The sequence below is a fragment of the Tyto alba genome, unplaced genomic scaffold (assembly GCF_018691265.1).
Source record: "Tyto alba isolate M040663 unplaced genomic scaffold, T.alba_DEE_v4.0 Super-Scaffold_10, whole genome shotgun sequence".
NCBI lineage: Eukaryota > Metazoa > Chordata > Aves > Strigiformes > Tytonidae > Tyto > Tyto alba.
In genome coordinates, this window is record NW_024881262.1 from 146,473 (window position 1) to 168,869 (window position 22,397).

Consider the following 22,397-nt stretch of genomic DNA (forward strand, 5'->3'; position numbering starts at 1 on the left):
TAATCTTAACTGTTACCATTATCTAAATGTACTATACAGTGCAGAAGGCTATATTTTTGCTTCATTCAAGTTCTGTAAACACTGTGTATCTGTTAGTCTCGTTGAAAAATAAGAACAAAATAGGGCCTTAAACATGGGATGTTTAAAAAACACTTAACTAAAGTTTGTAATTGCGTTTTTTTTTTTTTTTTCAAGCATGCATCTGTTACCTCATGGTTGTGTCTGAAGCTTTAAACATATAAAGCTACCTGTAAACTTGCAAATTGCGAAGACTCCTGTTAAAAAAATATATATCTTCAGTCACTTGGGGATTCTTTTTAAAAAAAAAAAATCTCTTCTGCACTGTGAGCACTGGCAGTCACGCTCATTCTAAATGACATTTTTCATTGAATGGCAATTTAAAAATATCTGTAATAACCATAATCTTCCTTGAAGCTATTTTCTTAATGGTCAGAAAAATTACAATTATTTTGGATCGGTGACTATGATTCTGAACATAGCTAAATTATGACAGGTTTCCTTTAATGGCACACAAATCTAAACCTTATTTACTAGGACTGTGGTGTACAGATAAATTACCAATTTTAATTACTATTTATATAAAAAATTTCAGGCACTATCAGAATACTGAAGTTCATAATCTTATCTTTTGGAACCTTCTAGACATCTGCATTAAATGGAGGATACTGCTTCTGACTAAATGGCTGTGGCCAAAGACAAGTTTTTGAAATCTGACTGATATGATGAAACTCTGGAGTTTCCCAGATTGGTGTCACATGCTCAAAATTATTTCTGTAGGGATTTTTTTTTCTTTGCCATGGATGAAGATCAGTGATTCAGTGGAAAGATCAGCTTGTACAGGTTGCATATCCCCCATCTGTAAATTAACTGAAGTAAAAATGAGAAAATGTTTACCTCCTCTTATACTACTTAAATTCAGTCATTCCTTAATACTCAGCTAACAGAGTTGTTCATGTATATGTGGACTATTTGGTGTTCATTTTAAATTAAATTTCCATTGGACTGAGGAAGAGAGAAAAAAACCACACAAGCAGTATCCTTGAAATTTCTGCATTTATTTGAGGGTAAAACTATGAGCATTTCTTGCCTTAGTCCTTTGACTCCTCTAAAATAATCTTTCTTGATTTGCAAAAGAACTCGATGTTGTTTTTAAAGATAAAACAAAAACTTCTGACAGGCAAGATTTTTCCATTACCTCTTTTAATCGTGCCTCACCCAAACTAAGATACTCATCTGCCTGAGCACACTCTTATTATCTTTCTCTTTAAAAACTCAAAAAATTGACAGAAGTGACTGAGCTTCCCAAGCCTGTATTATCTTCAGAGAATGTTTGAAGAGCAGGAACCTTTCTCCTCTGGTAGACAGGGCCTAAAAAGACTGAGCACCTGATTTAAGTGGTTAAATTATGAGTCTGCAGATTGGTGTCATGAATATACCTTTATTGTTTTAAACCACAATACCTCATTTCTCATACTGAGGATGCTGAAATTCCATGACTGTTCTGAAAGTCCTCAAAATTGCGTTGAAAATATAAAGCTGATCTTTTACTTCAAAAAGCTTCCTTAAGGAAAAAAAAAAAATACAAAAATGGAATATTCTGATGAAAAAGTCTCAACAAAAGCTCCGAGTGATGTATAACTGAAACCCCACAATTTCATAATTTCCTCATCTGAATTATGTGTTTATAGTGTGCTGCCCATTCTTCTGTTTTGACAGCTGTCTCTACAGCTATTTCCAGTTGCAGTGTTTTAAATGAATGACATTCCTGTTCCAGACACAGCATCATAATACTCTGGCAAAAATGCACTGGCGTTGAAGAACAAATAATGCTGGAACTCTTACTTCTAGATTTCAGCATTAACTCCTTATAGAAGTTTATAAACTCAAATCTGCAGTTTTCTTTCAGGTGTGCCCAAGGTATTTCACGTGTGGATTTCAGCACATGCACTTCACATTCAGGAACATTTCTTCAAAAAAGGGTTTCTCATATGCCAGAACGGTGTGAGCTTTCTCTTGGCTCTGTGGCCCACTTGTCTCTGCTGTTACCAGGGTAAGGCCTGTATTCTACAGCTGGAGATCCAGATGGTCATGTTGCCTCAAACACCATCAGTGTCACTGGTTTCTACTTTCCAAGTCAGTTAATATTCTTTGCAGGAATCTTGGTTTTGCTACCAGGCCCAGTTCATAGCACCTCTTGTTAGAGACAACATATTTAGGATTGAATCAGGACTTAAATTGATTAGATCAAGTTTAACTTTGTCTTGCATCCAAAAGCCCCATATGAAACAATTTGTTAAATTTATAAATGCAGCCCACTGTTAGTGCTTAGTATACTTATCACCAATTTCAAATTAATAAACTGCCCATTTAAAAGCTGCGCCATCAAGTCACAACTGGGTCTGGCTATGTCAATGTAGATGCCAATATCTGGGTGACAGATGAAGAGGGATGCAGAATCAATATGTCCAACAGGAACTAAATTACACCTCTCTTTCTTTGATTTAAGCCACTAAAACAGGAGATATCAGCCTGTGGTAGAGTGGAAATGTAAATTCACAAGACACACAATCGCGAAAAAAAAAAAAAATTAAAGACAGCCAAGCCTTGCCAGTGGTTAGGTACAGCCACTAATAATACTACAATGGAATAACTAGATACTGTTCTTGTGTCTCCTGCCTACCAAGCTCAAGGCTTTCCATGATCAGAGACAGAAGTTATTGAAAAGTGGAAAGGACACATACAGGAGCAAGATCAAGTGTTAAGAGTTTCCATGTGTAATTTTAAGGCACTTCATTGCTTCATTCAGCCAGCATAGCAAAATCCATATCAATAGACCCTATTTGCCTAAAGATAAACCTGTATTTTTCCTGTGGCTGAGCTGGATTCTGACTAGAATACCCTGTTTGTTTGCTTTCCTCAGTGAAATAGTGCCATTCACTTTAGGAATATTTAGCAGTTCTACAGGGTTTCTGCTTTGAATGTCTACCCCACACATACTATTCTTCATCCAAATAAACAAAACCTTTTCATAATATTTCTAACATTTTCAAAATAAACAGATCCATGGTTTGCAGGTACGAAATCAGCAAGATTCTCCAAGATCTTAGATAGGAGTATGGACTGACTGTTAAGTTTTCTTTCTTTTCCTTCTGTCCGCAAATGATACCCACAAATCCATAAGAACCAGGGATTATCATTTAAGTAGATATACGATATGATGCATATACATATACAAATGTGCAGTTGGAAATAGTCCCCACTGTATAATCGTGCCTTTTTATCATGCATCTCTGAACATCCATGCCACCTTGAACTGTCTGCCAAAAGACTAACCCTATTATTAAATATAATTAATTTCTTTATTACTTCTTGTAACTTAATAGAAACTAAGCAATTAAAACTTTAGATGCATTCTTCAAATCCTACAGGAAGAAATAAGCTTTTCAAAACAGTCTGGTAAAGGAATATCAAAGTGAAATTTCAATATTCTCCTGAAAGAGAATTAAATTACTCTATTTTTCTAAATATCTTACCCACTGCTACCACTTACTGTATAGTTTGCAGTTCTAACAGTGTTTAATATTAGATGCTGATACAGCTGAATCCTGCTAGTTCTGATGTAATAGGGAAAAGTATATTAATGCAAGTCTGAAGTACATATTTCGCTTTCCTCTGGGTGTTCATTCTCTGAAAACCAGAGTGCCGAATACAGCCAAATGTTGCCCATGCAGCTGCAAATGAGCCATATGTTCACTTTATTGTGAATCCCTGAATTTCCCCTGGGAATTAAATCATAATTCTTTGAGAGATTAAAAAGAATTTTTAGCTGCTTATTTAAAACAGATTATTCTTTTTTATCTGATTATTATTGTCAAGAACAGTAGCCTTCCATTGCAGCAATGTCAGGAAATTTGGAAGGGTATTAATAAGCTAGCACTGGGTGCTCACAAGGTTCCCCCATATATTCCTTCAAGTCAAATAATACTTGATTAAAAAAAAAAAAAAGTCTGCTTCTGAGTATAAAATAAAAAGAAACCCAGTGCAGCTATTAACGTGTACTAATCAGCACAGCTGACTTCAGAGATGTGTATCTACTCTTTCAATCAGGCCTGGATGCCTTTCTAAAAACATTACCTGCAGGAAGACTTGATAGGCTTTTTTCAGTAACTGCTTTGTGCAGTTAAGTTCCAAGATAGAATGAGCAGGATAGGCTGCTGCCTTTCATGGCCATCATGGTCTGTCTGTAACTAAAATTTATTCATTTATAAATCATAGCTTCATCCAGTGCACTATTTCTCAAGGGAAAAACCCCTCTTGAGATACTGGGATTTGAATCAGGTCCTTTCGGAACAACAAATATTCCTACGTTCTAAACAGACAGGAGTATAAAAGTTCTATAGCAGTTTTATAGCAGTTTATTCAAAAAGAAGGCGATAGCAATACAAAAGCAGTTTCATGGTATTCAAACCTTGCTACTGTCAGAACAAGTTGGAGGGTAAAAAAACTGAGGAGTCACTGCCAGGGACAACAGGACAGGTTAGGAAACAACTAGAAAAATGTAGATGTCAAACAGTTCAAATAACTTCATCCAAAATAGAGAGGCTTGAGAGAGGAAGATTTGAGACAAGGGTTTAATTTGTCTTTGCAGCACCCAAATCTACCATTGTAAATGTTGGAGAAGCCATTTCCCTCTAGGGTGTGGGGGAGAAGCAGTGAAGATTTCCTTGCCACTTTCAGAGAATCGCAGCCTGCAAATAAAAAAGGAAGGAAGCAGTTGTCCTCTTATTTTCAACTCAAGTTAATACGGAAGTTGTTCAACATCGACATCCAATCTAAACCCAACACACACTCAGCGCTCCAGAAGTGATTCTGCTCTGCACCCTGGGACAAGCTGACAGTATTGCTTTTGACTTCACTGGAAGCTGGGCTGGGTCCCAGGCTGATGAGGCCCTTTCACTGGCAAGTGGAATGTTTTGAGAAAGTGCCTCAGGCCTTAACCTTGTTCTGTGTTGCTATTACAGTAAATTCCTACAGGAAGCACTTCCTTGCCTGCTTGTGCAAGACCCTCCATGGCACCTGCAGTTCCCCTGCCCTGGCTGACCACCACTGGTCAGGAGACTTCATGCTGCAGAGGCACTGCCATTCTACCTGCTCTGCCCTCCCAACGCTTCCCACTTACATGACAGAACTAACTCTACTCTGTGTGTGTGTGTGTGCAAGTGTACGTATAGATATACATGTGCGTGTGTGCAAACAGGTGTGCATGCATGCTTTGGGGGATGGCTGTTTTTCCTAATTAGAAATCTCTCTCAAACATCTTGTCATTCCTGAGATTGCTGGATACATAAAAACCCTGATGGCTCCTTAATGCCGGTGCAGATGGGCAGGGAGGGATAAGCACATCTAATTTCACCCTACCTCCAAAGCTGGGGAAACCAAGTGCAACACTAAACCACATTACTTCACACCAGTGTACAAGTTAGCAGCATTAGTCACTTGAGCTCTGGGGTTCCACCTAATTCTTCTGCCCAAAGTAGAACCCTCAGTTGTTGTTTCAATAACCTACTGTCATGGTTTGAACCCAGCCAGCAGTCAAACACCATGCAGCTGCTTGCTCACCCTCCCCCCTCCCAGGAGATGAGGGAGAGAAGTGGAAAACTTCTTAAAGGGAAACTCATAGGTTGAGATAAAAACAATTTAATAATTGAAATAAAACAATAACAATAACAGAAAGTACAAACAGGTAATGAACAATGCCACTGCTCACCACCCGCTGACTGCTACCCAGCCCGTTCCTAGCTAGTGATCCCAAAGAAAACCAAGATCCCAAAATCATAATCCAGAAGTGAGAGAGAACTCCCTCCTTCATGTCTGACTGTAATAAACTATGAACTAAGGGTATTGTTTATTGAAATTTATGTTAAGCTCAATGTAAAGGTTAGGCGGCAAAAGACAAAAAACTGCTTATGCAAATAGCGGCCAGACACCGCTTGTGTGAGACAAGATAACCTGTGAGACAAGATGACTGCGTGAGATAAGATGACCTCAATTGCTTACACAAACCAGATACTTGTGCAAGCAGAAGGGGGTACTGATCAAAGACAACCACGAATGTAAAAATGTATAAAAAGGAACTGTTTGAACTGATCAGTACGGCAGTTGGCGGAGCGCAGACTCCCCTGCCGTCCAGCGCTGTCTTTGCTCATATTCTACTTGCTATAATTAATAAAATTATAATTGGATTATGATCCATTGTGGTCTCAATTTATAACAATTTCATGGTGCCGTGACTCGGATAAGGAACGGTGGGCTTCTGTCCTCCGGGGAGGCGCCCCGCGGCAATCCGCGGCCCCGCGACTGATAGCCCACCCCATCCTTACCGACGAACCTAAATTCTAGAATAATGAGCAAAGGAGAAACCGGTAAAATCCCATAAAAATTCTGTGCACGGGAGTCCGGACGAAGACGCAGGATGCGTAAGTATATTGCGAATTTGTTCGCGGGTTTACCGTTCGGGCGGGATTGGGTTTCCTGGATTATAACGAATGAGAGGTTCGATATACTGAACCAAGCGAGTGCGGACCCTTAAGTACTGCGTTTCCCATTTCCCGCGAGGGACTGGGCCAGGAACAAGGGGAGTGAGTGAGTGTGTGTTTGTGGATAATCCAGAAGATGGGGGCGAAGGGCAGCAAGCCTTCGACTCCCATGGGAAGGGTACCCACTGTACCTAAGAATACCCCTCTGGCATATATCTTAGACAATTGGAGATATTTCCCTGGAACACTAGGGAAAGATAAGCAGAAAATGATAGAATATTGTACTAAGATATGGGGAGGGAAGAAGATTTCTAAAAATGTCTTTTGGCCAGTCTGCGGGTCAGAAGAAGATTGGATAAGGCAACAATTAAATCTCTGGGTTAATAATAAAAAACCCCTTAACCCGGAAGAAAGTCAGTATGCGGGAGTGTGGCTAAAAAGACCGGGAGCTAGACTTTACCCACTGAATGAAATAAAAACTAAACAAAAGAAAAAGAAGGAAGGGTTAGACGAAACCCTTCTAACCCCCCCTCCTTACATTTCCCCTCCTGCTCCCACAGCCCCTCCAGAGGTCCCCAGAGCGCCCACTCCCCCACCGGAGTCGGAACAAGAGTCTCCCCCTCCTCCTAGACGTGTAACTAGAAGCCAAAAAGGGGCAGCTCAGATGTACCCCCTAAGGGAAATACCCATGGGGGGACCTCAACCCGTGATCGGATATATTTCCGTACCCCTAAACTCGGCTGACCTATGAGATTTTAAAAGAACCGAGATGGGAAACTTAATTGAGGACCCACTCGGAGTGGCAGAAAGATTAAATCAATTTTTTGGACCAAACCTTTATACTTGGGATGAGATGCAATCTATCCTTGGTCAATTATTTACTACCGAGGAAAGAGATATGATTAGACGAGCAGGAATGAGACTGTGGGATGCTCAACATGCCCAGGGACCTCAAGCGGATATTAAATGGCCACTCCAAAGACCTAATAGAGATAATCAGGATCCGGTGCATAGAACTCATATGCAGGACCTGAGAACTATAGTAATTCAGGGAATTAGAGAAGCAGTACCCTGTGGCCAGAATATTAATAAAGCATTTAATGAAATGCAAAAGAAAGATGAGAGCCCTACTGAGTGGCTGGAACGACTGAGGAAAGCCCTTCAGCTGTATTCTGGGATAAATCCAGACGACCCTTTAGGGCAAGCACTCCTCAAAACTCAGTTTGTGGCAAAATCATGGGAAGATATCAGAAAGAAGATTGAAAAGTTAGAAGACTGGCAGAATAGAGGGTTGGATGAATTATTGAGAGAAGCTCAGAAAGTCTATGTAAGGCGAGAGAAAGAGAGCAGCAAGTGACAAGTAAAAATGATGGTAGCAGCGGTCAGAGAGGACCGTAAAGGATGAACTGGTGAACACAGATCTGCTGGAATGAAACAAGGGAACGTAGTAGTAAAGAAGGAACAGAGATGTTGTTTTTATTGTGGAAAGAAGGGACATATAAAGAAGAATTGCAGAGAAAGGATCAGGGATGAGGAAATATTGAAAACGGAATAGGAGAGCCAGGGGCTCTATATCTTAGGGGACCGGAGTCATCATGAGCCCTTGATAAAATTAAAAATAGGTCCCCATAAACAAGAGTTCACCTTTTTAGTAGACACTGGGGCTGAAAAATCGACTATTAAACAAATACCTGAGGGATGTAAAATTTCCTCGAAAAAAAGTACAAGTAATTGGGGCAAAAGGAGAACCATTTAAAGTAAACAAAATCAAAATGTGGTATTCGAAACTGAAAATAAATTTGGAATGGGTGAACTCTTGCTCGTCCCTGAAGCAGAATTTAATCTGCTAGGACGAGATTAATTGTTGAATTACAATTAGAAATTAAAGTGAAAAATCAAGAGCTAACAGTGTCTACTTATCCTTTGACCGTGGATGAGCAAAAACAAATTAACCCCGATGTCTGGAACTCTCCGGACACAATTAGTAGACTGGAAATCCCACCGATTAAAATCCAAGTTTCTGAACCCCACATACCTGTGAGGGTAAAGCAATATCCCATTTCCCTAGACGGACGGAGAGGATTAAAACCAGAAATTGATCGATTATTAGCACAAGGAATCTTAGAGCCTTGTATGTCACCCTTTAACACCCCCATTCTGCCTGTAAAGAAACCAAATGGGAAATATCGGCTCGTACATGATTTAAGGGAAATCGTTTAAGGGAGCACGGGGCGGCTAGGGTTAATCCCTTGCGGGGAAGTCCCAGCGGCAGGAATTCAAGGGGGGATGGGATTTGTGGATGTGCCGCTCACTAATGTAAAAGTGAGGGCGTATAAGAATGAATTTAGGAGGTTATTAGAGGACCCTGTGGGGCTGTCAGAGAAGACTGATCAATTTTTGGGACCCAGTATATATATACATGGGAGGAGATGCAGTCGATTACGGGAATTTTTTTTTTCTCTCCTGAAGAAAGACAGATGATCAGAACGGTTGGAATGTGGATATGGGAGAGAGAAAATCAGCAGGGGATACCCGGGGAAAGGAAACTCCCTGTAACCCCTCTGCAGTGGAATCAGAATGAACAAGAGCGGAGGAGAGATATGAGTGACTCTAGGTCATTATAATAAGAGTCTGGAGGAACTCCTGAGAGAAGCACAGAAAGTAGATATTAGGAAGGATGAAGAAGAGGCTAAAACTAAAGCTAAAACTATGATAACTGCACAAGAAGCTGTTAGAAACAAACACAAGGAATCTCAGACGGGAGATCACAAATTTGAAACAGGCAAGGGAATGAAAGGGGAGGCGGAACCAAGAGGCACCACTGGCTAGGGAAATCACAAGGGAATGTTTTCATTGTGGGAAGGGGGGGCATTATAAACAAGAATGCCCCCAGAGAATACGGGACCTGTTGGTGTTTGAAGTAACCCAACAGGATGAGGGTGGTAATCACTAGGAGTGTCAGGGACTCTACCTCCTGGGGGATATACCAACAGAAGAGCCCTTGATAAATTTGAAATTAAGACCCCAGGAGGAAGATTATGTAAAAGATACAACTTGGGCTGTAGGGGCTAAAGGTGAAGGGGTTTTTGGTCCCAGTTATAAAGAATGTGTTAATACAAGGGGAAGATCAATATGCTGTTAATGATTTGTTGTTAATGCCAGGGGTAGGATGTAATTTGCTAGGTAGAGATTTACAAGTGCAATTAGGAATAGGTGTGGTGCTGGGTGAAGGAAAACTAGTGGTTAAATTACTAGAATTATGGGAGGAGAATCGGGGAGGATATTTAGGAACCAGAGCATAACTGTTTGGATTTTATAAATTATCAAACGAAAATAAGAGAAGATCCGTTAAATAAACCTTTGCCCTATAGAGAAAAACTATTTATTGATGGGTCCTCTCGATGCCTAGAAGGAAAAATATTGGGTTATGTAATTATCGAGAGGCAGAAGATGGAAGTGTTTGAAAAGGGGAAATTACCTGCTGGGTGGTCAGCACAAGTCTGTGAACTCTATGCCCTAAAACAGACATTGGTATATTGAGAGATAAGGAAGGGACAGTGTACACAGACTCAAAGTATGCATTTGGAGTGGTCCACACATTTGGAAAAATATGGGAAGAAAGAGGGCTTATAAATACAAAAGGGAAGGAGCTAGTACACGAGCAGCTGATCAGAGAAGTTTTAGAAGCCCTGAAGCTCCCCACAGAAATTGCAATTGTGCATGTGAAAGGACATCAGAGGGGAGCATCGATGGAAATAAGGGGGAATAATTTAGCAGATTAAGTAGCCAGAGAAGCAGCTACAGAATCATCACTGGTAGTTTTATTGGTAATAATACCAGGGGATTATGAGAATTTAGCCCCAAATTTCACAGAACAAGAAAAGGATATACTTAAAAATAAGGGGGGAAAAGATTCAGAAGGAAAATGGACTTTAGCAGATGGAAGGCAGATGTTAAACAAAACAAGATCATGAGAAATTCAGATCATGAGAAATTCTGTCATTAATACATTAGAAAATACATTGGGGAACACAATCACTTTGTGATCATTTCCTTAGACAATATGGGTGTATAGGAATATATATATGGTGGCTAAACAACTAGTTGATCGATGTTTGATTTGTTAAAAAGTGAACAAAAAGGTAATGAGATAAAAAAAAAAAAAAAGGGTGGCTGGGGAATAGGAGCTAGCCATACAAAGCCTCCATGTAGACTTAACAGAGCTACCTTAAATACAAAGGTGGAAGTATTTGTTGGTATTAGTGGCTCACTTAAATCATTGGGTGGAAGCAATCCCCCACACCAAGGGCAATGGCAAGCATGGTATCCAAGGTGTTACTGGAAAACATTATCCCCAGATATGGATTAATAGAAAGAATAGACTTGGGCGGAGGAACATATTTCATTTTAAAAAAATTATACAACAGCTATCTGAAGCCTTAGGGATCGAATGGGCATGGCACACCCCATGGCATCCTCGGAGTTCTGGAAGAGGAGAAAGAATGAATCAAACTTCAAAACAAACCTTGACTAAGTTAATGATTGAGACTCAGATGTCTTGGATTAAATGCCTGCCGTTGGCCTTATTAAGGATCAATACTCAGCCACGAACAGACCTGGGTATATTTCTCCCTATGAAATGATGTTTGGATTACTATGTATGAGTAATGACAGGGATATTGTCATCCCTGAAGTAGGAGATCAGTATGTAAGAAAGTATGTAATAAGAATTGGTAACACTTTACATTGGTAACACTTTAATGAAACTGAGAAAGAAAGGACTTCTGCCTCAAATATCACCATTGGCTTTTAATATCCACAATGTAAAACCAGGTGATTGGGTATTGATAAAAGTGTGGAAAGATTAATCATTAACTCCCGAGTGGGAAGGTCCATTTCAGGTGCTGCTGACCATCGAGACAGCGATCCGAACAAAAGAAAAGGGGTGGACTCTTGCCTCCTGAGGAAAAGGACCGGTGGAAAAGCCTCAGGAGTGGACTGTGGTACCATCAACTGACCAACTACAAGTCACCCTCAAAGGACTAAGTAAATTCATCAGGAGGGGATTGAATGACTCTTAACCAGTGGTTTGACTGGGTTTTTGACTGGGTTCAGAGGTAACACTGTGAAAATTTACTTATTCATTTACTTACTTGCTGTATAAGGAAACAAAAACAAAAAAACAGACAAAACCAAACAAAAAAAACTGTCAGGGAAAAGCTGGCGTTTACCGAGCATTAACTGACAGACATGTGAGATTATGAGCATTTTGGAGTCAATTAGGCATTGCTAGAAAATCAACCTAATTGAGTAATACCTTGTCTCGAGTGTATGCATGGATGTCATGAAGCGTGGGTTTTGTGTGAATGTGAAATGTGTTACCGGATGTGGTATTTCTTGCAGATGGAGAAAATTGTCTTATAACTGTATAGGGAAGGGGCATGAACTGTAACCTTGATTTACGGGGAAAAAGAGGTTAGTCCCCAGAATTTGTGATGTCCCTGAGAGTTGATGGGAGGACACTATCGGAAAGTGCCAAAATTTTGCTTTGCTTAGAAACAAAGGAAGTGGCTACAAAGGAGCTGCACTTGAATTGACTAACTCTTAACACACGGATTTGTTAAACAGTAGAGGGCAAGACCGGGTTAACCTCTGTGCTCGCCACCAAGAAGACCTTTTTCTCAGCTGTGGGCTGCAACCCCATAGGCATGAGAGGTGGGAGTATATGTTATACCGGACCTCTGCTAATCATCCTGGTATGGTTTGCTTTAATAGTGGCAAATTTGTGCAGCAAGTGCTTTACTGTTATGTCCAACATCAGAGTGGCTTTGCTTTCCCAAAGACAGAAGGGTGGATGGAGATATTTTAGTGGGAAGAAGAGAATCCAAGTAAAAGATGTGACAGAAGTAAAACAGTCAGTACCAAAACCGCCGAAAAGACCTATAACAGAATTTTCAACATGGTTAACCAAAGGAGATGGTGGTTTACATAAGCAGATACAACTACATGCGTACTTGAAAGAGGAACATTTACAAGGGCAAAAGATATGTAGTAAAAAGGCAAACAAAGTGAGGGCTACCAACATCAAGGCTGCACAATAAATTGCTGCCCATGCATAAGCACGCTCCATTGTTTTCGCGGTATCGGAGGTACAAGAGTGAGAGCGCGAGTGGCGAACCTGCCTGGTCTGTAGGGATCAGGAGTCAGGGTCCACATACGCAGCAGGAAAATGGATTTCCACGCCCCCAGTCCAAAGCGCATGTGTTGCTGGAGGGTCTCGAAAGTTCGGCTATACCCGGATGGCAAAAACAACTGCCAGGCCCGCCCAGATCTAGGCAGCACAGGCATTCTGGGTGGAAGAGAAACTTCCGCTCATTGCGCACTTGGACCTTCCTCGGTCAAGCCACTAGCCTGGGGCTGGACTATCCCACTAATCTTACTGATCCCACTGGATTGCAATCTTGGGAAGATGGGAGTAGGGGACGATCCTGTGTGCGCCGCCCTGCTGTTGGGATTTTTCATTATATTGGTGGTGACTGTCGTTGCCATCGCGGTATGCGAGGGAATGTCTCGTGGCTGGTGTCGGAGATCACCTCCTCCCCCCAATCCTCCAAGATCACGAAGACAACTAAGACGCCCTCGAAACCTTGATGAGGTGATGGAAACAGACTTATAGTTCAAAGAAGAAAATGTTGTTGATCAGAGGAGTTACCGCGCGGCGTGTGACTGTTGTTCTTGGACTCTTTCTATCTTTCTATCGCTATCGCCCCGTGAGTAAGGGTAACAAGACATCGAAGGACAACATCCAAAGGACAGTGCTGATATCTTTGGTTCTTACTTTTTCTCTTTCTGATTGTGTCGCGTGGGACTTTTCTGGATTGTTATACAGTTAATTATTTCAGGTTCTTGTTTGCTAATAAATTGTTGATTATTGTTTACAGAGTGTCTGATAGTACGGTTGACTGTGCAGTTCGGCACACAGCTCGAATTTGCTTAACACCAACAGGTGAAACAGTAGTAGCAAATTGCATGTTGGTCACAACTTGTTGGATTAACTGAACAAAGCAAGGAATAAATAACACACGGCAAAAACATTAAGGCGACAACTGCACATAGCAGATAGAATAAGAGCTGTTTTACCTATGGTGCTCTGAAAACACCCTCAATGTTAGACTCAGAATGGTGGGATGATCTATTAGGAGCTTCCTGGTGGAAAAGATTGTTGTGAATGCGTTATGCCACGTGAAAACTATGATTGTAATTGTAAGGTATTATCTTGAGAGTGTTATGATAAATGTTGGAATTGTGGAAAAAGGTTTGCTTGCAGTGACGAAAATGAAAGTAGCATCTAATAAACAATAATAGGATAAAAGAAAAAGGGGGGATTGTAATAAACTATGAACTAAGGGTATTGTTTATTGAAATTTATGTTAAGCTCAATGTAAAGGTTAGGCGGCAAAAGACAAAAAACTGCTTATGCAAATAGCGGCCAGACACCGCTTGTGTGAGACAAGATAACCTGTGAGACAAGATGACTGCGTGAGATAAGATGACCTCAATTGCTTACACAAACCAGATACTTGTGCAAGCAGAAGGGGGTACTGATCAAAGACAACCACGAATGTAAAAATGTATAAAAAGGAACTGTTTGAACTGATCAGTATGGCAGTTGGCGGAGCGCAGACTCCCCTGCCGTCCAGCGCTGTCTTTGCTCATATTCTACTTGCTATAATTAATAAAATTATAATTGGATTATGATCCATTGTGGTCTCAATTTATAACATGACCCTCCTCAATACACTGAGCATTACGCTGTATGATATGGAATATTTCACTGGCCAGTTTGGGGCCGATGCTCTGGCCATCCTCCCTCCCCACTTCTTGTGCACCTGCGCAGGGGCAGGACATGGGGAGGTGCAGAGTCCTTGATCTCTCAGCAACATCTGAGAACACCAGTGTATTATCAACATTCTTTGCATACCAAGTCCAGTACTGAATCTAAAATACAGCACTATTCTAGCTACTAAGAAGAAAAATTAACTCTATCCCTGTGGAAACCAGGGCACCTACTGAAAACATAGTAAAAGCTGGTGTCTAGGTCATGACTGCTACATATTACCTCTTGCATCTTCTGTTTGCTGTGAAACCCATATATTAATAAGAATGATTTTAAATTGAATGCTAGAAGAAAGGTGCTCGAAGCCTCTGCTGACATAGTAGTAACAGACTCAGCATTGGTGCTGAATTTCCACCCACATTTTTTTCTTCTCAGTCCTAGCCTTAAAGGTCAGAGTAAGTAGTCACCAATGCCTCTACACCATAAAGAATTAGTGAGCAAATCAAATGCAATAAAGTTATTATCAGTACATATACGCTGGTAATAAAAATGCAGTAGCATAGAGAATACCTAAACCAAAAAGTTATATCCTCAACTGAGAGAAACTGCTGAAGTTAAACTGACTTGGAGATGTTGAAGAAATTACCTCAGATATTTTGTTACCTGGACAAAAACAGAGTAAGTTCCACAGAGTGTCCGTTTCAACTCAGCAGCCACTTTGAGAAAACAGATGATCAACTGCAGTCCACTAAGAGCTATTAGAACAGAAAGTAAAATGATGTTCCACTCCACTACATTAGCAGGTTCAGTACACCGAGACCAAGCAGGGTAATCTGTGAGGTACCTATTGGGAAACAGCAATGTGAAGCAAATTAAATGTGGTGGGTGCAATTCAATTTAAATACACATTGTTTTACCTTTAATACATAGGAAAAAACATATCGGGCTTTACATGCCAGACTCTAGTTTTTCATTATACTAGCATAACTCCTGCATAGGTTTGGCAAACTCATTTGGGTGAGAAGACTTATTTTCCTCAAATACATCTGTTTCATTAATTTCGCTGTTAGAAAGACAATGCCATTTTTTCAAATGGCAGAAGCCAAGTTTAAAACAGGAATTCTCCTTTTATTGATTTAATTTCAGCTTTAGGTTAAGTCTAGCGGATATCAGTACTATGCAGAGAGCTGGAACACCCCAACACCATCATTCTAACCAGTGCGTGCAGCCTAAATGGCAGAGATGTGGTGTCATCACATGAAGTTTCCAGTTGCTCCAGAGCCAGGCTTTGTATCCTTGAGGATCATAATATGCACAACTGACATGTGCCCTTTTAACTGTGAGACATGCTATAGCCTGGAGGTTAACTGCAAAAACCTTTGTTAAACTCAACTGCTCAGTGTTAGTTGCTTTTTTTCTAAACATTCATAACGGAAATGCTTTGAGCCAAATCTGGAATACATTATTCAGCATCTGGCCCCTTACATTAAACTCAAACTTTCATTTTTGTATTTACAAATGGGATGGTAATGCTGGTGATATGTAGCAGAGATTGCAGGATGAACTTTGGTGTTTTAGGCCACAGTTTAGGAGCCACTCCTGTTGGATGCTGTAAGAACTTGTTTGTGATCCTCTGACAAATTTAATCCTTGGGGCATTGAAATGCAGCTGGAAGATCTTATCATTATATGACTTGAAATATTCAAGTCTTATAAAGCTTAGATCTTTTAAAGGGAGAATATAAAATCTTCCAAAAGCAGCTGTATGCAAAAACTACATGTGATCAAACCACAGACTTCGTTGAGCTTTAGGAGTTAAAGAGAAACCTACTGAGTTATTAAAAACAAAAATGCCATCTATAATCTTTGAACCAAAAACTTGAGGAATTTGAGACATCATTCTGAGAAAGAATCCATCTACACTCTAATCTTACATTCTTTACTACTTGAGTGTGACTACCACCAGATAAAGGACACTTAGCTAGATGGACCTCCAGGTCTGAGCAGTACAAAGATTTTTACATTTGATTTTTCTTTAACAAGGAGGAAAATGCCTTTGAGGATTCTGGTGCTAATTCAAGAAGTTGGAAAACCTCACTCACCAATACAGGTCTTGCATTCAAGAGAGTATGCTGTTTTGTGTAAAACTGCGAGAGAATTTGTCTGACTATTGTTTTGATGAGCAGTTTCTTCCAGAAGAGTTACACTGATGTTTCTTACCCTCCAGCAGTGTCTTTGAAGATGTAATCCCATCCATGTGATGAATTGCAGAAGGGACCTTGGATCAATCCCAAGGTAAAAATGATGCAACTATATCCAGAGAAAGCAACTCCAAGCAGGGTTAGCACAATTGAAATAAAACTCTGAAGAGAGAAAAATATTACTGTGTGGGGACAGTGTTCACAGCAAATACAGTCATTCAGCCTGCCTAGCTACTTCCTTGGGGTTGAATTTCACATTTGATTGTCCCAATCTTCAAAATTCAGAAGGAAAAATACCAGGTAAAGAATAGTAAACATACACACCCAAAATAAAGATTAAGCCAGAGTTTAGGACAGTTTCACAACTCTCAGTTAAATATTGTTTGGAGATTTAATTTTTTTTTTTTTTTTTCAAATTGCATTTTGGCAAAATTGTTTCCCAGAATGCTAGAGGAACACAGCCAAGCATTAAACATGTTTGCATCCCAGATAGTGTATATTGAGTTACTACTGAAAAAAATAACTTCCAAATAATACAAGCAAGGGGATGAAGCTATTTAGTTGGGGCACTTAATTGAAACTCTCAGGCCTTCTACATTTTATTTTACAAGGACTTATTTGTTGTTGTTGTTGTTTAATTCTCTTTCACCCTGCTTATGCATCAGAAGGAAGGTGCTACACTCTCTGTGACCTCTCAACCCAACTTAGAATCCTTTTCTGTGAAAGGAAGTGGAAACAGAGCAGCAGAGAGCACAGAAGGATGTGCTGGAAACACAGGAGCAGGAAAGCACTCAGAACAAATGCTAGAGACGTGCACAAAAATAAATCACAGACTCACCCTGTACGTTTTGTTACAGCTCTCACTCTGGCAGCACCGGTAGAACACGCTACACTCCAGTGTTATTAGAATTACTGCCAACAGAAGGATCTGTAAGGGGACGTTACAAGGTCAGTGAAATGACTGCAGATACTAAGCCAAAGTCGTAGTTCCTATCTTCCATAGGTGAATAGATTTGTTATGCTCTGTTGAGACTGTAAAGCTGCTCAGTAGGAAAGCACAATTACTCAAGGTGCACCACAGAATTGGACTGTTTTTATTAGGCTGCCACTGTACTTGTTTCTTGTACTTGAAAGACAAGAGTACAGCATCTCCTACCACAGCAGTGTTACTAGCATATACACAGCTATATCAGTGAAGCTGAAAGAATAAAACCAAGCTCACAAGAATCAATACAAATGAAAGGAAGGATATTTTATTGATGCAACCATATCAGCTCAACAGCTTCTCGCTTACAGTTACATGGATCAGGGTATCGCCTTCCTTACCAACACAGTTATGCTAGAAGTCAGTAGTACAAGTTTTTTGCTAAATTTACCTGGACTTTCATCTGCTTTCTCTGTCAAGTACCTATAGTGTTTTTCTCAGACTATTGGATTATTGAAACCTGATACTAGAGTCATTTCAGTAAGTAAGATTTGGACACTAGAACCACAAACTGCCACTTAGAGAAGCACTGGTTTGAAAGGGGAAATAGGAAAAGGGAATGTTTCTGAGTCATAGCACTATCCTCTCACAAGATGCTGCCCTGTTTGTAACAGGATAATATAGACATTTTTAGTAAATTAGTAATAATTCTAAGGCTAAAAATGCTTCAAAATACAAATGTCACTGTGTAGTTAACTCTTCCCCAACTTTTCAACTATGCTTTTCTGTTCAAATTCTCTACCTGATAGTTTATTACTCTGATAGAAAAGGTAAGGTTTTTCTTCTGCTTTAGGAAGAACACACAATTTCAAAAGAATGTCTCATGTTTTAATAACTCTCCCAGTTCAGCACCTTCATAAAAACACCTTCCTTATGTAGGTGAGACCTTTTTAAGTACTGATTATGTACATGCACTTTGATTACATAACTTCTTTCTGTCCCTGAGGCTACAGTTCTTTATGAACATAATAAACAGTATGAGCAGCGGGCAACTCTCTGTTAGCTTACTACTGCAGATGAGCATATTACAAATGTAATGGAGAAAACCTACTATGCCAATCACAGTGAGACAATCTTCTGTATTTAGCCTAACAACAGTGGCACCTGATGCACTGTGAACTGTATCCAGTCCTCTAAATATGGGACTGCATACAGTTCTTACAAACATCTAATAGTTATGAGAAGCTTTTTTAGTTTTTGTTTCATTTTGTTTTGGTGAAAGAGCTCTAATTCAACCTCCATGGAGGATTAAATCCACATAGTGCCTGCCTCCATAATACAAGCATAAATCAGACAAACAAAAAGCCAGCAGAAAAAAAAGAAAAAAACAAGATCACTTACTTGAATTTAAATAGTATACATAGCATGTCATTCAGTATATTTACATTTTTTTCAGTTTGATCGAGTTTTTCTGCCTGCAGTTTTTTTGCCAAAGTAATGTATATTCTCTTTAAAAGCACAATTATGTTGCTACACAGAAACCCAAAACTATTTGCAGTAGAATGCAATTAACTAAAAAAAAACATAGAAACAACACTTACCATCACACCTGAGAAACAGATGCCTTCAAAATACCATACATAGTTGGGAAGCTGGTAACTGGCAGCATGTGAAGCTTTCCCATTAGGGAAGTATAATAGGATGTTAACAACAATACTCCAAAGTGCAAGAGGTATCAGCAGACAACTCAGACAGCTTCCACATGTCTCTAAAGCCATCTCTCAAGAGCTTTAGAAGTTTTGCTCTTCTAAAATAACAAAAGATTACAAGGTTTTAAACATGTGAAGCGTTTTGATCTCCTCAGCTTGATGCAGTCATTTCATATTCACAGGAACCAGGTGACTGGGGTATGATTCCAGAGATAGAGAAGTGCTTAACAGTTAGCAGAACAATGGATGAATATTGCTGTCTAAACTCATTGTCCTTTCTAAGCGTATGTCTTTAAGTAACAGTTTCCCTTCTAAAACATCCCCCTTTGTGATCTTCCAAACGAAATATGTCTAGAAGTCAGACTCAGGAAGGAACTTCAAAAATCTCATTTCCTAGCGACTGCTTAGAAATGCACTCCTCCTGAGAACACAGATTACGATGCAAATATTCTGCTAAGATTTTACTTCTACCTTACATGGGCAAGTGGGCTATCAAATGATAAACATGTCCAGTCTCTGTACAAAAGGCCATGCATTGCCTCACACTACAGAGAATTAATACCAGAGCTTGGCAGATATGGCCCTAAGGGTGAACCAACACTTGCTTCTATCTTGGGGCAGCCTCACAAAAACACTATGCTGAGCCTCAGCTACTTTGCAGGGACTACAGAAGCCCAAATAACACTGGTTAGAAAGTGCCAGGCAGACTTATTGTCACACTTCAATTACTCTTTTCCACAACATTATGCAGCTCAACCGTTTTATTAATTAAATCCTGCTATTTCTCCAGTTGTTTTATTCTGTGCTTACAACTGAGTATGCATAGCTACAGATCTGACCTAAGTACATGTGACTTCTTGGGCAGAACAAAAGGTCTGGCTGTTTTTTGAAATGCCTGCCATTTTGCGCTGTGCAAAGCCAAAGCTGGACGGTTTCCTCATTTTCATGTGTCATCATTCCCTAAGCAACTAAACATTCAAACATTCATCGCAGTAACACAGAGCCAGAGCTGTTTGAATGCTCACAGCACAACCCAAGCCTTCTTTCTATGCCCCTGTGAGTCATCAGAAAAGGAACTCAAAAATAAGCTTTGGTTTACTCCATAGGAAAGTTGTAGTCAGAACAACAAAAAAAATGGGGCTTTATCAAAAGCAAGGCGGCTGATTTTAGAAGCAATGATGTCATGGCATGTTTTCTTTCCATTTCCTTATGAGCTGGTTTTAGGCTCTGTACACATGAGGCTTCTCTCATGATGTCATAAGAACCATTTAGGTTGCATGTTGTAACTAATTCCTTCCTATTGTTTTGAATGAGATCACCCAAGGAAACGGGCATGGTGGTACTCATGCAACTACACCATTTTTCTACCTGTTCTCTTATGTGACTCTCCCATTTCCCTCTCTTCTTTTTCTAGGAGGTTTCATTTTGAAGTCCTCAGACTTTACTCTGAGGATCTTTCCATAGCTCCTGTTTTACTCCCTAATCACTATGGACACTTTTTTCAGGCCTCCCTCTAATCGAAATTAGTGGCAAACCTCCTTTTGCAGGCTTACAGGCATGGACAGCACTCATATAATAATACTGTACCTTACAGATCAGAGAAAACAGCTGAATTAAAAGTAGGCACATCACATCCCCAGGACTGATTTTGTTTGTTTGTTTGTTTTTTAATTACAAAACTCAGAAATCATGTCATAGGCTGAAATCCTGTTTTCTAAAAGCGAAGGCGGTTTATTTTATCATCAAATTTGCTGCTACTTCCCATAGTAATCTGTTCCAATTAGAAGAAACTTACTTGGAAAAATGACACTTGGAACATCATTCATTCTGCAGTACAGTGTCCCACATCACGACTGACTTTGTATTTAAACTGAGCTCTCCAAATACCCAATCAAGGTGTGTTTTTTGCTGGCACACTGCACTGCTAGAACAGGAAGCAACCATTTTATACTAAGTATTAAGCAAACCCAGCAAACAGTTTCTCAAATATCTTAGCAAGTGTTGCAAGAACTGCTTTCCCGTTGCTGTCAATATTCATGAGTTGATGCCGAGCCTGTTACCGAAAAGCCATGTTTACTCTGGACAAGTGACTCCTCTGCTAACTGAAATTAATATAACCCAAACCAACTGCTTCCCCACCATGCAACCGATAAAACTCCCAAAACACTGTCTTATGCATCAGGCAAAGGAATTCAACTGTCTTTTTTTTTAAATTACAACATAAATGGTGAGTAATGCTGTGTATTAGGTGCTACGTGGTTCCGAGCTAAAGTTTTAATCCTAAACTCTAGCCTAATCATTCTGTCCATTGGAATTTAAAAAAAAAGTTTCAGTTCTTTAATTAGTTGTGTGTACAAGGAACAACTATGCAAGCACAAAGGCAAAAATCTGTAGAGTTGTGTGGGAATTTTACCCTATTCTATGGAGACCCTCTTTTCCTTCTCCTCTCACTCCACTCTTAAAGATTCTTTTTCGAACAGTGCTGATTCATATACAGAGACACTGTACTGCACAGCTGCAAGGAATTTTGTGTGTTTATATACATGTGCACATGCATATTCTCTTTCCTCCCACAGCAGGGCAAGACAGGGATAAACTCAACAAACAGAAACAGTATTAAAGACTGCCCTCAACTACTTCTGTGTATTTATGTATTAATAAATGATATTGTCCCGAGATTCTAAACACAAACTCTTCCCATCTGTGAGTTCTTTTGATGCTGTTAGTGTGCACATGTAATTTTGTTTTCACAGTTTATTTTTTTCAGATATGTATTTGTGCTGGACAGACTTGGCTGTGAGGACAGCCTGAGACAGACCTTAAGTTTCTGGCTACCCTTAAAAGCTCACCCACCTAGTTACAATAATACTAAGTACACACTGACAGCCATGGGAAATTCTTTTTCTCCCATAAACAGAACCTAACTTACCTGTTTTCAAAGATTACATTAACTGCTAGATTCCAAAATTAAGCAATAACGGTAATCAGCCTAATTTCTTTGAAATAAATCACACTTTGTTTTTCACTTGAAAAATGCCATTGCCAGCAGCCTACTGACCTTGCCAGCAATACTGTTGACAGCATATCATTCAGATTTACTTTACCTTGTAATAAAACGTGCACTACAATATGCTACAAGATACACTTCAGAGGTTCTTGCACAGGATCT

At 39.8% G+C, this 22,397-nt stretch overlaps 1 protein-coding gene across 1 annotated transcript; it reads right to left on the reverse strand.

Annotated features, from left to right (window-relative positions):
* Positions 1-1,439: 1,439 nt before the first annotated feature.
* Positions 1,440-19,523, reverse strand: TM4SF18 (transmembrane 4 L six family member 18). Its single transcript, XM_033004630.2, has 5 exons — positions 19,121-19,523; positions 17,433-17,522; positions 16,614-16,756; positions 15,058-15,238; positions 1,440-4,769 (listed from the first exon to the last, which is right to left on the reverse strand). The coding sequence occupies exons 1-5, from the start codon at positions 19,295-19,297 to the stop codon at positions 4,755-4,757; spliced, it is 606 nt and encodes a 201-aa protein (XP_032860521.1). The 5' UTR covers positions 19,298-19,523; the 3' UTR covers positions 1,440-4,754.
* Between the last annotated feature and the right edge of the window lie 2,874 nt (positions 19,524-22,397).